Source organism: Lonchura striata, chromosome 3, assembly GCF_050655825.1.
Source record: "Lonchura striata isolate lonStrDom1 chromosome 3, ASM5065582v1, whole genome shotgun sequence".
Taxonomy (NCBI): domain Eukaryota; kingdom Metazoa; phylum Chordata; class Aves; order Passeriformes; family Estrildidae; genus Lonchura; species Lonchura striata.
Genome location: NC_140705.1, coordinates 99,769,757 through 99,784,194, shown reverse-complemented (window position 1 = coordinate 99,784,194; position 14,438 = coordinate 99,769,757). Strand labels below are relative to the sequence as shown.

The 14,438-nt window shown below is 37.5% G+C and overlaps 1 protein-coding gene across 4 annotated transcripts in view; it reads right to left on the bottom strand.

Annotated features, from left to right (window-relative positions):
- Window positions 1-14,438, bottom strand: part of THADA (THADA armadillo repeat containing) — a 151,749-nt gene that overhangs the window by 114,692 nt on the left and 22,619 nt on the right. For all 4 annotated transcript variants that reach the window (XM_085577096.1, XM_085577097.1, XM_085577099.1 and 1 more), the window contains exons 23-26: window positions 7,231-7,363; window positions 4,468-4,581; window positions 3,241-3,363; window positions 2,519-2,610 (exon numbers count right to left, since the gene is read on the bottom strand). In XM_085577096.1, the coding sequence (XP_085433222.1) occupies window positions 2,519-2,610; window positions 3,241-3,363; window positions 4,468-4,581; window positions 7,231-7,363 (462 nt within the window). The remainder of the gene's footprint in view (window positions 1-2,518; window positions 2,611-3,240; window positions 3,364-4,467; window positions 4,582-7,230; window positions 7,364-14,438) is intronic.

The following is a 14,438-nucleotide window of genomic DNA, read 5'->3' as shown; positions in this document are numbered from 1 at the left end:
ATGTTCCAGCAAAGCCTCCTTCTGAAAGTCTACACAAACCACCCCAATTCTATCAGTATTATAGGAACTCTTGAGAAACCAGTCAGCAGGCCCATCTTTAAGAGAGATGCCCAGAATAGCCCAGTAATAACCTAACTCCCTGCTGACACAAAAGTGACAGATTTAACCTCCTAATCTAAAATCAGGTAAACTGGAAACCTATGCAGGGTCCTAAAGGGAGAGTTGGTCTCTAGACATTCTGTCCCTCAATGTAAACAGAACATCCTCAAGGCAACAGAACAAGCAGTCTAAACCCAGGTGACGCTCATAAAAGCCCCTATACATCCAAGTTGCTAAGTGCTTTGGAAGCAGGGAAAACAATACTTGGTTTTAATACCAAGTATTAATACATGAATTTAATACATGTATTTAATACATGAATTCTGTTTGAGCAAAACACTCGAGTTTAAAGCTCCCGAAGAGAAGCCCAAACACAGCTGCACCGAGGGATGAGGCTGCAGGGAGCTGTGCAGTAATGGTGACACCTCGTGGTGCCAAACCACAGAAACACAAACCTCCCTCTTCCTAAACAGCCCACCTTATACCCACCTGTGGGGTTCTCCTGCAGACACAGGAGCTACAAATCAAATCTCTGCCTGTTTTCACACCTCCTGTATCTCACAGACCTGTCTTAAGAAGTGTCTTCCTAATCCCTGTGTCAGAGTTTTGACAAGCACACATGGAAAGCAGCAGAAGTGACTTCATGCAATGTTTAATGCACAACTGCTAAATGAACAGATGAAGAAAATAAAGCCAGCCCAGCTTTAACATCTTTTGGTTAAAATTACTAAATAAATTACTGTAAATAAAGTTTCAGGGGAGCAATTCAACAGGGCCAGTTACATAAAAATTAACATTGTCATTAATAGATTTAATTCAGTTACATAAAAGATTCCTTTCCCTCATTCTGGTATCTCCCCTCTCCATCAGACACTCAATGCATTACCTTCTGCAGCTTCACAAACAGAAATCTCAGATTTCACAGATCATCACACTGAAGCATTTGAGAAGTCACTTTGCCTCCCCACTGCAGAAGTTAGTGACAAGTTTTTCCCAAAGACACAACTTTTAAAAAGCAGGGTGTCTATCTCTTTCAGTAAGTGTTCGATACAAAAATTAAAGTAAAAAAAACCAACTTTAAATATAAAACCAAAGTAGGAAGGCAAGAAGTGAAAAGTACTTTTTATTGCTCTGCTTGGGCTTCAGGAGGGTTACAGGAGTGAATTTAGAAGTGACTTGGGTATGTGACAAAACAAGAATAATTTCATGCAGTAGAGCAGCTAACATTTCAAATTGTTTTGGGGAAAGATTATTTTCTAAGGGAAACCTCCTTCCAGTTTCCCACCTGTATTTCTTACTCACGTTCATACATGCACAGTAACTAAGTTTTTCAAGTGACACCTGAAATCAACTATTTCATACAGCTAAAATGGCACCTATGTAGCACCTAAAAGATGACAGACCAGTATCATCCCAAGACATTTAGTTTTTCAAAATATGCATGAAAAATTTATTAGTTACACAGATCACCAGTAAGGAACCACTATAAAAAGGGTGGAATTTCTGAAGGCAAATTTTAACAATTGCCTTCTTTCAGAAACTGCATGCCTTGCCTGTGATGTGAAAATCCATTAGGAATTTCTGAAATGGTTACCATAATATCCATACCATGAACACTCTATGACCCCACGGGTTTACCCAGGAATATTTTTTAATGAGTTTATTCTACATCCAGGGTTATTTTCACATCCCTCCTAGAGCAGAAACTTCAGTTACAGAGCACAGGGCATGGATATGCTTCGTTTGCTGAAAAAGCTAAAGGAAGAGGCCCAAAGAAAACACAGGGTTCCTTGTGCAGTAACTGGAGGTTGAAAAGAAACTGGAATGCTAAGGACTGGGGAATTTTAAAGAGTCAGAGGAGAACTGTTTTCACATGAAGTGAAATAGTAAGGGATTTGAAGCAGGACTACAAACACCAAGGCTAGGATCCCTTGAAAGAAAAATGGCTCTGCAAGCTGCAATTTTTAGAGCTTGGAGGAAAGAGAAATGATGGTGTTCTAGAGCAGGAAGACTAAAGGGGAAAATTAAATAAGTAGGGGTGAAATTAACTCCAGGCCTGCTCTAGAAGGAAATGAACATATATGTAACCACTATTCTCTTACACCCCCTTCTCTTAGGCCTCAAGAGCAATAGGTCTGTTTTGTGATCGTGAGAGCCTCTGGCTTTTGGAAGAGCCACTGCAAAACCTCCCAACAACATTCCACTCCTGTGAAATTGCACCTGAGTACAAATTAACTCTGTGTTTACAACAGATATTTTTGTCCCTATCACTTACTTCTTGGCAGTATGGTTTAAGCAGAGCTAGATGTTCTTGTAACATCGTGATTCAAATATATCCATAAAGTAAGCAACATTTTCAAATTGCTGTTGGCTAAGGTCATGTTTTGCAAACTTCTAATTGCTATGAAATGAAGCTTACCTATTTTTTTTAGAATTTTCATCTTTCCCTCTTTTAACTCCAAAAATTCTTGTAATCAGAGCACTAAAAAGAAGTGTAGATGAATTTCGTACCTAGAGGAAAAATAAGAACTATGCTTGAAAAATCCCTTTGAAATGTATGATTTTTTTAAATACAGCCATTAATGTACAGACAAAAAGAATAACACCTGCGTGAAAAGCATGCTACAGGTCAGCACATGGAAACTATGAATTCAGAGCATCCTTCCAATGAAGATGGTACTACTGGAAAGTTCAGGTGCTTTGGAGATCTCTCTTCATTATAAGGAATACATCTATATTTTTAGTGGTTCAAAGCATTCACCTTAAGCACAGCAGATCATGAAGTATTCTACCTGAACATGGGATCTTTAATTCAAGAGCAAAGTAACAGGCAGAATGAATGCAAATACACTTCTTACTAGCTAAGTGCACTGACTCAAAATTTAACAGCCAGAGAGACTTTAACCTATAAGGTAATCTTTGTCCCTACTTTTTCTGGATGTCAGCAGTTCACATTAAGAAAAATTAAACAAAACCAAAATTATTACTTTTTTGCAGGTCTACATTATTTTTTACTGCACCTTAAAATATTACATTCCAGAAATTGTGGTAGTGCCATTTATAAACATGACCAAAGCTTCAATGAACAGGACCACTCTATATCCTGTTAAACTAGAGAAGCAAAATGAAGAATTAACTTACTGCCCAGACAGGTGACATAAACCCTAGAACTGATGCTTTTATTCCATCTGCAACATAAGGCATGATGTTTTCACCTAAACGTGTATCCCTATACAATGCCCGGAGGATATTTAAAGCATGAACCTGTGGTGGGAGAAGAAATATATGAAAAATATAAATTAATTAGTCAATATCTTAAATTTCATTTATGTAATTACAACAGTGGACATGAAAAGCAAAAATAATCTATATACACATTTACAGCACTTTATTTCCATATTAAATACATGAAATACTGCTACTTAAAAATGCATTAAAATAGTGCTGCAGTAAACAATGTTAACAGCAGTTACAGTTTAAAAACATATTCCTCTAACAACTATAGTCTAGGCATTGCAAGTGAAGGCCAACATTCTTTCATCCTTAGCTTATCATGGCTGTAAAAATAACTTTTGAAGATCAGAATCATCTTTTCCAACATTCTTGACACACTGCAGATACTGTGAGAAAAAATAAACTACAGCTCATAGGATGGCAATATTAAGCTAAAACTGACAGCCAGGCTTGCTCTACCATGTGGAGCATTTTCTGATATTTCTCTACCCTCTGTAAGGGAAGGTCATAATACATGTAGCTTCATAGACTTTGACACGGCTACATAAATTTATACCAGCAGAAAATCTGGCAGAGTGATTAGGACATCCTTCTGTGTACTGGGAACAAATTATGGCTTGCACTTACAAACAGACAGAAAGTAAATGATAACATTTTGAAGATAAAGGTCATGCCTTTAAAATAAGCTTTTTTTAGTATTCCAAATGTATGTACTTATGTTTTAGAAGTTACTAAGTATGACTAAAGTCAGTTTTCATGTGGTGTTTTACTATGATTCATGCATAAATAACTCATTTATTTACTTTAAATTTAAGCAAGACTTGCTTGTTCATTTACAAACTTGTAAAACGGAAGTTACTTATCTATCTGTTTAGAAATATACTCTAGGCAGTAAATTTCTCACATGAGACTTCATTTGCTGTACTAGAAAAACCTATGGAATTATGCCCAATCCATTTTTTAGCATGTTTTACAGTAACTTTGTAACCTCTACACATGCAAACACATTTTAAAATCTAGCTATAGGCAGGAAGAACAGAACACCCTCATTAAAAACACACATTGTCCTTAACTGTTTGAAATTGCATAAACACACTTTTGACATTTGCCTTTTGATGAGAGGCTGAATTTTACCTGTGGAATTACACTTAAAGATTCATTCAAAGGTGCAGCCAGAGATATCAATTCTTTCATTGCCATTTTCAGCAAATCTGTTTTGCCCTTCTTTGGTTCTGATGCCAACAAAGCCTATAGAAAAGAAGAAAAAAATTAAAAATCTGATGTTTCTAGCCATTTTTCTATACTACCAGTTCTGCTCTCACTCCTGCATTTACCATACCACAGCCTAGCTTCTGAGCATACAGAATGACTAAGAAAAATTCGCAAAAAATGAAGTTACGGTTTCACCTCAGCTTTGTTCAAAGCTTGTCAGTATAAAAATCACAGCATTTTGGTCAGCAAAAACATCTGCTATGCTACACATACTTACATTTCCTAGTATTGATATTTTTAAGGTTAGTAACACCTTTTTGAGATGAAAAGGGCTGGCCAAATAATAAATTTGGTTTGCAACACAGGATAAAACAAGAAGCACATTTTTGAAATAAGGGGAGAGATGCATCCATCTGTATCAGTGGATAGGATATCTAGCTGAGGTAAAAATACTCTAGATTAGTTCCCTAAAATGCAGGACTGAATTTAGAACAGTCTTTCTCTCTAGTAGCTCTTGTTGAATTTTTCCAAGTTAGGACAAATGAATAATCATAAATCATTTATTACCAATAAAAGATTATTATCCATTTGTGCTTTGGGGCCTAGAGTCTGTTCAGCATCAGTAAGAACCAAATGAATTACAGAATTTAGGCAGAAACCCCAGAGTAGTTTCTGTCAGTTTATCAATATCTTTAATGATAGGAGAAACAGAGGGCAGGTGGGGAAAAAAAAGTAGTTCATGAAATATAAAAGAGAATGACATGAAGAATAAAAGTTTGTCATGTTAAAGCTGAAAATCGTGTTTTCCCACCCACCAACGGGAGCTGCACCTTTGCGCTACTCATTAATAACATTCCTATTTTAAAGAGGTCATGGAATGGTTACAACCTCAAAAATTACATATTCTCATTAAAATAGATGTGTTTTAGATTAACAAGAACACAGCACAGGATGTAAATAGCAAAGAGACCACACTGCAGTAATAAAACAACCTTCTTTTACTACTGTTAGGATACATAGTACAGCTTATATTTTTATTATCCAAATTCCACATGGCATTGAAGGTTCAACTCATTTTACTGAGCCTATGGACACATTCAAAACCACTTCCAAAGAACACTACCACCTCTCTTTACTATAAAATTACAATATGAAAATAGTTTATTTCAGACTAATCCCAATGTTAATTTCAAACTTTCCTGTTAACTGACTAAACTTTGTACTCTTCCGGAGCTGTGAAAAAAGAAGTCTCTGACCTATTTATCCACAGAGCTGAGGCACAGAGCAAGCTTTGCCTCATGGAATCAGTAGGCTGACTGCAGACTACACATGCAGTGGGTTATCTCTGGGTCCACCTAGTCCTTACAGTAACGTTTTACATAAAACACTGATTCAAATATGCTTTTTTTCCCCCCCACATTGTCAAGATTAAAACTAGATAATATACACCAGATTCAAACTGTGTGGTGTGAATGGGGAAACCAGAAAACACGAAATCACCGAATTTCTTCTGCAGATAACTTATAAGTGAAAAAGATATTTAACTGCTGAAACTAAACAGGAAAAAACCAGTGCCCTACTTCTGATCTCTGCTGCCTTGCACACACATCTAGCAAAGCCAGGAGCAGCCTGTGACTGACATAAGAGGTCAGACAGAAGCTGGCTGCCTCAACTTTCTCAGGGCAAACTCAGAGTGGAAAACAAGCAAGATGAATTATTCTGGCAGGGAGAGCTTGCTCCCAGCAGTCCCTCAGATCCCTGGAACGTGCTTGAGACTGTACTTCAGAGAGTGGAGAAAGTTACAAACCATATTGTTACTCTTGGACTCCTGTCTTAGAAAACTGGTTGAACATCAAGATTATGGAGGTTAATTTACGGGAAAGCAAATATGGCTGCTTTAAGGAACAAAGGAATTAAAATAGGTGCAGTATTAAGAATCTGCAAAACCAACTCTGCAGTGACTGACCCCACAAGGATGTAGATGAGCTGCTGCATACTAATGTGGGACACTCAGCAAGAGGTGACACTTCACACAGAGAAAAACACTGCCATCCTGCCATCCGTCCTGAGCTTGGCTGAAGTCAGAGAGGCTGAGATTAATGGAGCTGAAGGTAACACAGGGAGTGGGAAGAATGTGACAGCATGGCCCCATGTTCACAGATAGAAGTCTTCAGTAATGTACTCCTTCATTGCATTTAAGACTGCCAGTCAACACCAGTCAGTGTGACACTACTACTTGTGCCTTATTGCTGTTGAGTGGCCTTCCCAAGTTCTTTGCAGTATTTAATAGGCCACCATTTTACAATTCTGTGAAGGTCTGTTCATATTCTACCAGCCTCCTGCTTTGCACTGAAGTAGTACATAGTTAACAAAGCCCTACTTAATCTGTGAATTAATCTATGAATTTGCCAGAATTATTACAGTTGTAACACAAAGCCTAAACACAGTCTTTAGAAATCTACCACAAGACAAAACTCTCAAGAGTCAACAGAACTGAGGTGCCAAACATAGTTCAATTAAAAACAGCTTCTTGACTGTACAAAGGCAATCAAAGTCTAAAAAACCAAACAACTGTTTGATCAAAAGGGGTTGAAGTGGGAAAAATAAATATGCAATTTCATTTTTTTTTTTAATGCCCTTTCTGGAGAATACATTTTCATCAGAGGCAGTGGCATTAGCTGGTACCTGTATGTAGAATGGAATTCCTGCACTCCGCCTGGTTGCACACAGTGTGGAAGAAGGATCACAAGATTTGATTTCTTCTAACACACAGCTTAGCCAGTGTTCTGGCATCTTGTGCAGACTCTCGCTGTTGCATCTACATCAAACAGATACACAAGAAATATGAAACAAGTAAATAAAGCAAGGACAAAGTCAAACAAAACATTTAGCAACCTTAAGAAATATTTCTTACAGTATGTTAACATCTCCAAGCGCAGACACAGATTTTTATTATGAAATCAGATAAATTTTAAACAAAATTGTAACTTTTTCCAGTGTTGGTACAAGTAATATTAACCCTACTTATTAAGTGCCACACTAGCAAAATATATTTAACTTAGCAGAAAACAAGACTCTGTGCTTTGCTGCAACAATTCTCTTCTGCCAGAAATTATTACCATGCTCTGGAGAAAAAAAGACAAGGACATATGCACATCAGCCACTGTGTAGGAAGTGACACTTCACAAATTCCTATCTTCGTTGCCACACAGCAGCTGCTGTGTGCCCCTTACACTAATATTGGTGTTTATAACCATACAAACTGAAACTGAAGCCCCTCAAAGTAAGTACAAGTTATGTAAATCACCCTGCAAGCCTCAGAGCAATGGAAGGAATGATAAACAAGACATAGTGCCCTTTTCAATACTAAGTCAGTCAAACTTTTCACAAAGCACCTAAACTGCTCTCCTATCATCAAATACTCCTCCTCTGCAGTTATAAAACTCAGCGTTGCCTGAAAGCAAACGACTTCCAAGGACAAGGAAAAATTCAAGTCAATTTCAATTACTGGTGCTGTTCAGTTCAATAAAATGTACCACATTCAGTGTGCAACATTAGCCCATTAATCTTATGTCAATGTTCCAAAAGGATCATTCATTGTTACAAAAAATTCCTATTAACAGGACATAGTTATTAAAACCTGTCACACTGGTTTGACACGTGCTTCAGAGTACAAGAAATAATTCAACACTATGGGCAATACAACTGCAATTATCTCAACCATGCAGGACTTGCCTTACCTAAAAATATAAACCATAATTACATTCAAGATAAAGTAGTAAGACCTTAGGGTAAGACTAGAATCAAGTTTTCTATCTGGATGACCGAAATAAAGAATTTAAAAGCAAAGGTGAAAGGCAGCAGATACCAGTGTGAAAACCAAAATCTAATGGAAGCTCTGCAAATATTCCTCCCTTCTTCATCCTCCTCTTATTAAAGCAAGAATTTATATTGGCTAAAAACCTGATCATGAAGAAAAAAATGAGGCTTTAATCTGCAGTGAAACACTCCTTTCCTTCTTTTACAAAACACCTAGAAAATTAGTAATTAAGAAACCTGAGGTCACAGGAAGTGTCAGGTCAGCAGAAGACACAGGACACTTCTTACTCTCTAGTAATTCCTGCAGGATTTCCACATTTCCTACACTGCTGCCAGGCATTCTCCCCATTTTTTTAAAGGCAGCACCTCTTCAGAAGGGCAGTCAGAATGCAAACCACCAGTCCAGAGCTCAAGAGGAGTCAGGCTTCACAAGTGATACCTCATTTCATACCATGGCATAAAAGAAAGGCACTTTCTGCCCCAAGCCTATGGCAGAAGCAATTAGATTAACCTGGAAACTCATAATGAGTTCTCTTTTAACTACTCTCTTTCTTTTGCTGTTAAGTGTTTGTCCTTGCTTACTTACAGGATGTATTCTTCTGCTCACTTTTGGGTACAGAATGAAGATACGACTCTAGGATTGAGACCACACAAAAATTCTTACAGATCTCCTCCATGAGTTTCAGCAGTTAAGACACAACTTTGCCATTCTTTGCATCCAAATCAACACATTCTGCAGAATCTGCTCCTTCTGATCATAGAGACACCTGGTCTTACCTCCCTAGCTAAGCAGAATTTAAATGTCTCCATTCAATCACACAGAGAACAGTGCTCATCTCTCTTCAGATGTTACCCTAGTATTAACACGAACAACCCGTGAGAAATACCTACATCTGCTGGGGTGCAGAGGAACACAAAGTAAAGCATTAAGGAAATATTCCAAAGTTGCTATGTAGCACACTGAATATTTTAGTCTTAAGTAAACTGAGGGATTTTTCTCCTCTCAGTATTAGTAGAAAGAGGAGAAGCATACTCAAGTCAAATAAACTTTAGACTCCCTTAAAGCCATATTGCTTTGATCTTGCCACAAGTAATTCTACCTTGTTCAGTCACCCACCAATGCACTTGTATTTATTAGAAGGTGAAAGAGTTACTGCTGTAGAGTTAGAAACATTAGAGACTATTGACTTTGCAATGGAGATGACTACTCCCTTCCATTTGGCAGCTCTGTCTCCTTGTGGTCTGGCAAGAAGAATATTGTCATAAGAAGCAGGTGACCCTAAATTTTAAGAATAACAAAGCTTTACAATAAAAAAATTAAAGCCTCAAGATCAAATATAATTTTCCAGAATGAAATACTCATTATTTTTACCAGATCAAACAAATATTGTTGATAATGAAAATATAACACAGTAAGTTGATACACAAATTACTTAAGATGCAGTAATTAAGTGTAATGCACAATTTTCTGTCTGCTCATCTGAGTGTTAAAACAATTTCATACATGCCCCAAACCCTTTCTGTGGTCAGTATCAATAAGTACAAAAGCTTGGCAATCCTAAGTTAAACTCCTCTCCCTACGTCACAGATCTGTATTTTCTCCTATCTGAAACAAATGGGGTGTTAACAGTGGGTCAGTCTTGAATTTGGCCTTCCTGGATGCGAGTGCCTTGTGGCACGAATATCACATGACCAGAAGCATTTTTCTACACGCATATATCCAGAATTCAGTGATTCCAATAACTGTAAGCAGTTCCTATCCAGAGAAAAAGCAGCTTTCTTTTACCATTTTTTTCTCTCTCAACAGGTCTGCAGTATTATTCTTTTCCACGTAAGTAATGTGATTCCCATTTTTTACAGACAATACTGCCCCTGGTACTTCTGAGACCAGAATCTAACCTCAAAAACATATTACTATTCAAGTTATAAGTGCTTTTAAGAACAACTCCTCTGAAACTACTAAGTCCTTCCACTTGCATCTTCCTTTTCACAGCATCTACTCTATAGGAAACAAAATTTTCCAGATTATATAGGTGCAAAGGGTTTGAGGTTTCTCCATTGGAAAAGCAGAGCAGAAAGAACCTTGGGTGGCTTCAAAGTTTCAGACAGTATCATTACCCCATATCTCTCACACCAAGCAGCAAACTAAATGGGAAGGAAAACATGAACTGTTAAAAATTAATACACCTTCAACCTTAGTGGTGCCTTAACATTGTATTTCATACTTCCTAATGTCATGTATTTCCTAATGTCACAAGCATCTCAATATATAAGAGCTGTGCTTCTCCCCCACTTTCTTTCTCTCCCTTCAACACTCTTTCCTTCACATCTGTGATTATACTTTTGCTAAGAAGTTATTTACAGTTTTGGTAAGTTTCACTATAAAGTCCATTAGTGGTATTTCCATTTTACAAGTCTTTCTGGCAGATCATAGCAGGCTAGGAAATCAATGAGTAGCAGTCACTTCAGAGCAAAAAAATGATATAGAAGGAGAGTTTACTACAAAGAATTAGCATTTCCCAAAAGAAATATTACAGAAGATCAGACACTGACTAGGTACAGATAAGTAATTTTCACTGACATTGACAGATTAAACATTTTAAAAATAAAATAATGATTTTCGTATTTTTTAATAAATTACAACTTTCTAGAAAACTGTTATGAGCCTAACTCACTGCAGCCCTTAAAGCAGTGCTCACCACTATTTAAGTTCCAATCAGTCAAACATTTGAAAGGGTTCAAAATAAATTATTCCTAAGCAAACACATTGCACAATATGACATTACTCTTCTCAAACCTTACACTTGCATTCTGCAACTTTAGTGAAGCAAAGCACTACCACCATAGCTATGCAAGGCCATTTCAGATTTAGAGACATCTACCTGATCTCTTGGCAAAGAGATCACCGAGTGAAAGAAATGCAAAGCAGGCAAAATGTCATTTGGGACAGAGAAATTGCTTGAGTAATAAGGATTACAGAAGATTCAAGTTTAAAACAGATTTCTAACTTTCCTGAACCACCATGCTATCAGACCAAATGAACATTTTTTTAATTTCTCTAGGCCTTTGACAGGAAATACTCTTTTTAAAAACATATTGCTTATTTCATTGCTATGAATGTTGCTTGTTATGTAACTGTATGGTTTTTTTGAAGGTGCAGCTGCAGGCAACATTAAGCAGGCATGACAAAGGGAGCACTACACTCCCAGAAGGAGTATCAACAGGGAAACAGAAGAATGGTAACTTGCATATTAGAGCAGACTCAGCAATTTACATCTGAATTTCAAGACAGATCAATTTCATCAGGTTTGGACGAAATCTCTGCAGAGGAAATATTTTTCTTTCACCACTAACTCAAACAGGTCTGAATACCATCATTCTGTCTAGAAAAAAAAGTCTGCTCTTGGTTCTTATAAGGACTGGTGTTTAAGGGTTGTACAGCTAAAAGCAAGCTCAGATAAAAGACACCGCAGCATAAAGTTTAAAAAAAGTGCTTGGCAATAAATAAGTGAAGGATTATGTTCAACTGGATGCCTGGGAAAAGGATCTGGCACAGTCTTAGTGACAGATTTTTCACTGTGCTTTACATAAAGAACAAATTCAATATATAAAGAACAAATTCAAGTGTCAGGGATGCTTCTGCACATCTAGAGTTCAAGCCTGTTCAACAAGGTATCATGCTAAGCTGTACATTACTCTTAGTCGCCCCAGACAAAAGCTTTCTCCTCTGGCATTTGTGGCCACAGCAGTAACTTAATACAGATTCTGACACACATGCTTCAAGACTGCCCATAAGCCTCTCAGCTATGGAGAGAGGCAGGCCAGCTGAGATTCACTTGCAGAATGGAGCTGCAGCAGGGGACATGGAAATACTCCATGACAATCAACAGACCTGAAAGGCAGCTGTATTCACCGAGACTTAATTCACCCCTTTTGGAGGAGAGTCTCAAAATATTCCTCATTTCCCTGGAGCCCCAAATCAAAGAGTCATTTCCTGTTCTGGTATCAGTCTCCTTTCTCCTTTGTTTTAAATACAAATATAAGCCTTGAGACCTGTAGTTCCTGGAAAATATTGTCTTTCATTGAAACAAAAGTACTTCTACAGAGCTGCTCTCCAGTTCTTATAAATCTTTTTTCCCAAAGGAGCACTTGCTCTGCTTGAAATATCTTAACTTTAAAAATGCTAGGCAGTATGGATAACCAAAAGAATTGTAACAGACTACTGCTAATTCAGAAAAGGAAACTTCCTTAATTTTGGATGGCTTTTGTTTTGGATGATACATATGTATCACATAATGTTTGAATAATTTTCAGGAAAACAGAGTTCTCTTGGGTTTGGCTCTTCATTTTTCAACCTAGCATAAGTCTGCTGTTAAGTGGACTGAGCTCCATTAAATAGAATAGCAGAAAGCAGAAGAGGCAACAAACACATCAACAACTTTTCCAAAGTCTGAGTAGATTTGCTCTACTCTATTTGCCTCAGCTTTTAAAAGAAATTTTAAAACTGAAAATCAAAGAAAAATAGCGAGTCTGCTATAAACTGACTGTGTGCTTTATGTTTTCCATTATTCCCTGCTTTTTACTTTGCCTTTGCTACAAGAGAGTCCTGCATATTGACTCAGATCACACTATTGGGACTGTACCTGCTTGAATTACCTCCTTTCTCCTCCCAAATAGACTCATGGTAGTAAAAGGTCTGTTTGTTGGTTGTTTTGGGTTTTTTTTAACTGTATTACTCTGATGGCCAGAGTCTCTCTTCACACTGACAGGAGAACACTTACATCACCTTAGAACTTCTTGAACCAAGTTTTCATGGTATAGAAGAACACCGCAATGTTTAAACAAGTGTATATAAAATATATGGACAGGCAAGAAGATAAGCAGTTTCTTTTTTTTTCTCTTTGAGTAAACAACCAAGTATAAAGCAAGGTTGAGGGAGTGCTCAACAAACTCCTCAAGCCAGTCTGAAATCCCTCAGATTGCTATCAGCTGAAAGAAAATAATGTACCTTGGAGAGAGAGATCAGCAAGAGAACCATGGCATGCAGTGTAACATCCCACTGGCACACAGAATCAACAGCACCACGTGTCAAATACCATTACTGTTGCAGTGCTGGTACATAGATGCAGCAGCCTCACCCAGTATCCTGTAGCAGAGACCAAGCCTCAGCTCTGTTGGGAAGATTTTCTGAGGGGACACCCCGTGAACTTGATCAACCAGCAGTCTGTACTAAAAGCACCGAACTGTTTCCATTATGAAATAAAGAAGAAAGAGATCTGTACTTCAAACTGGCTGATGTGGGGCTAAAGGGGAACACTGCATACTTAACCTAGCATAGGTGTGAAAAACAGGTACTTCAATTTGAAAATCTGACTGGTCTTCCATATTTAAAAAAACACCCCAAACTTTACCTAGTCAGTAGAAATTTTGTCTTATTAAAACATGGATGGGATATAAACTGTATGCCACAAAGAAATATAACTACTGATTTCAAGTGCTGGTTAAGCATGTAATGGAAATTCCAGTGATCTTGCCCAGACCTCAGGATAATTCTGTTCATTTAGTTCTTCTAGGAAACTATAAAGTTACAAGGGGAAAGAAAAAAGCCAGAGTGCATATCACACCCTGTGATGCACTGTCAGGTAGTCTTCCAAATGTCACAATAACCAATTCCATGACAGGTAACAGAAGTTTCCAAGAAAATGTCCTGGCTAAAACAAAAAGTCTGGCATATGCTTTCATAAAAGACCAGAAAAGGGGAGCGAGATGGAAGAACTCTACACTCCTACTTTTCCCAAGAGTTTTTAAGAGCTGTTCAGGAAACTAACATGCCAGAAATGAAGAAAAACGCAGCAAGCATTATATGTCTATATCATTTTTCAATGCCTAAGCACCATCTCTAACCATAAGTATTGTAGTCCAAGTCACAGACATCATGTAACTGTCATAATCATGCCTACAAACTTAAATAAAATCCACATGAAAACAAGGATCTGCCTGCACAGCCAGCTTCAGGGTTGATGCCAAAATTTGTTAAAACTTGTATTAAAAACACAGTAAGTAGCCCATCTTCT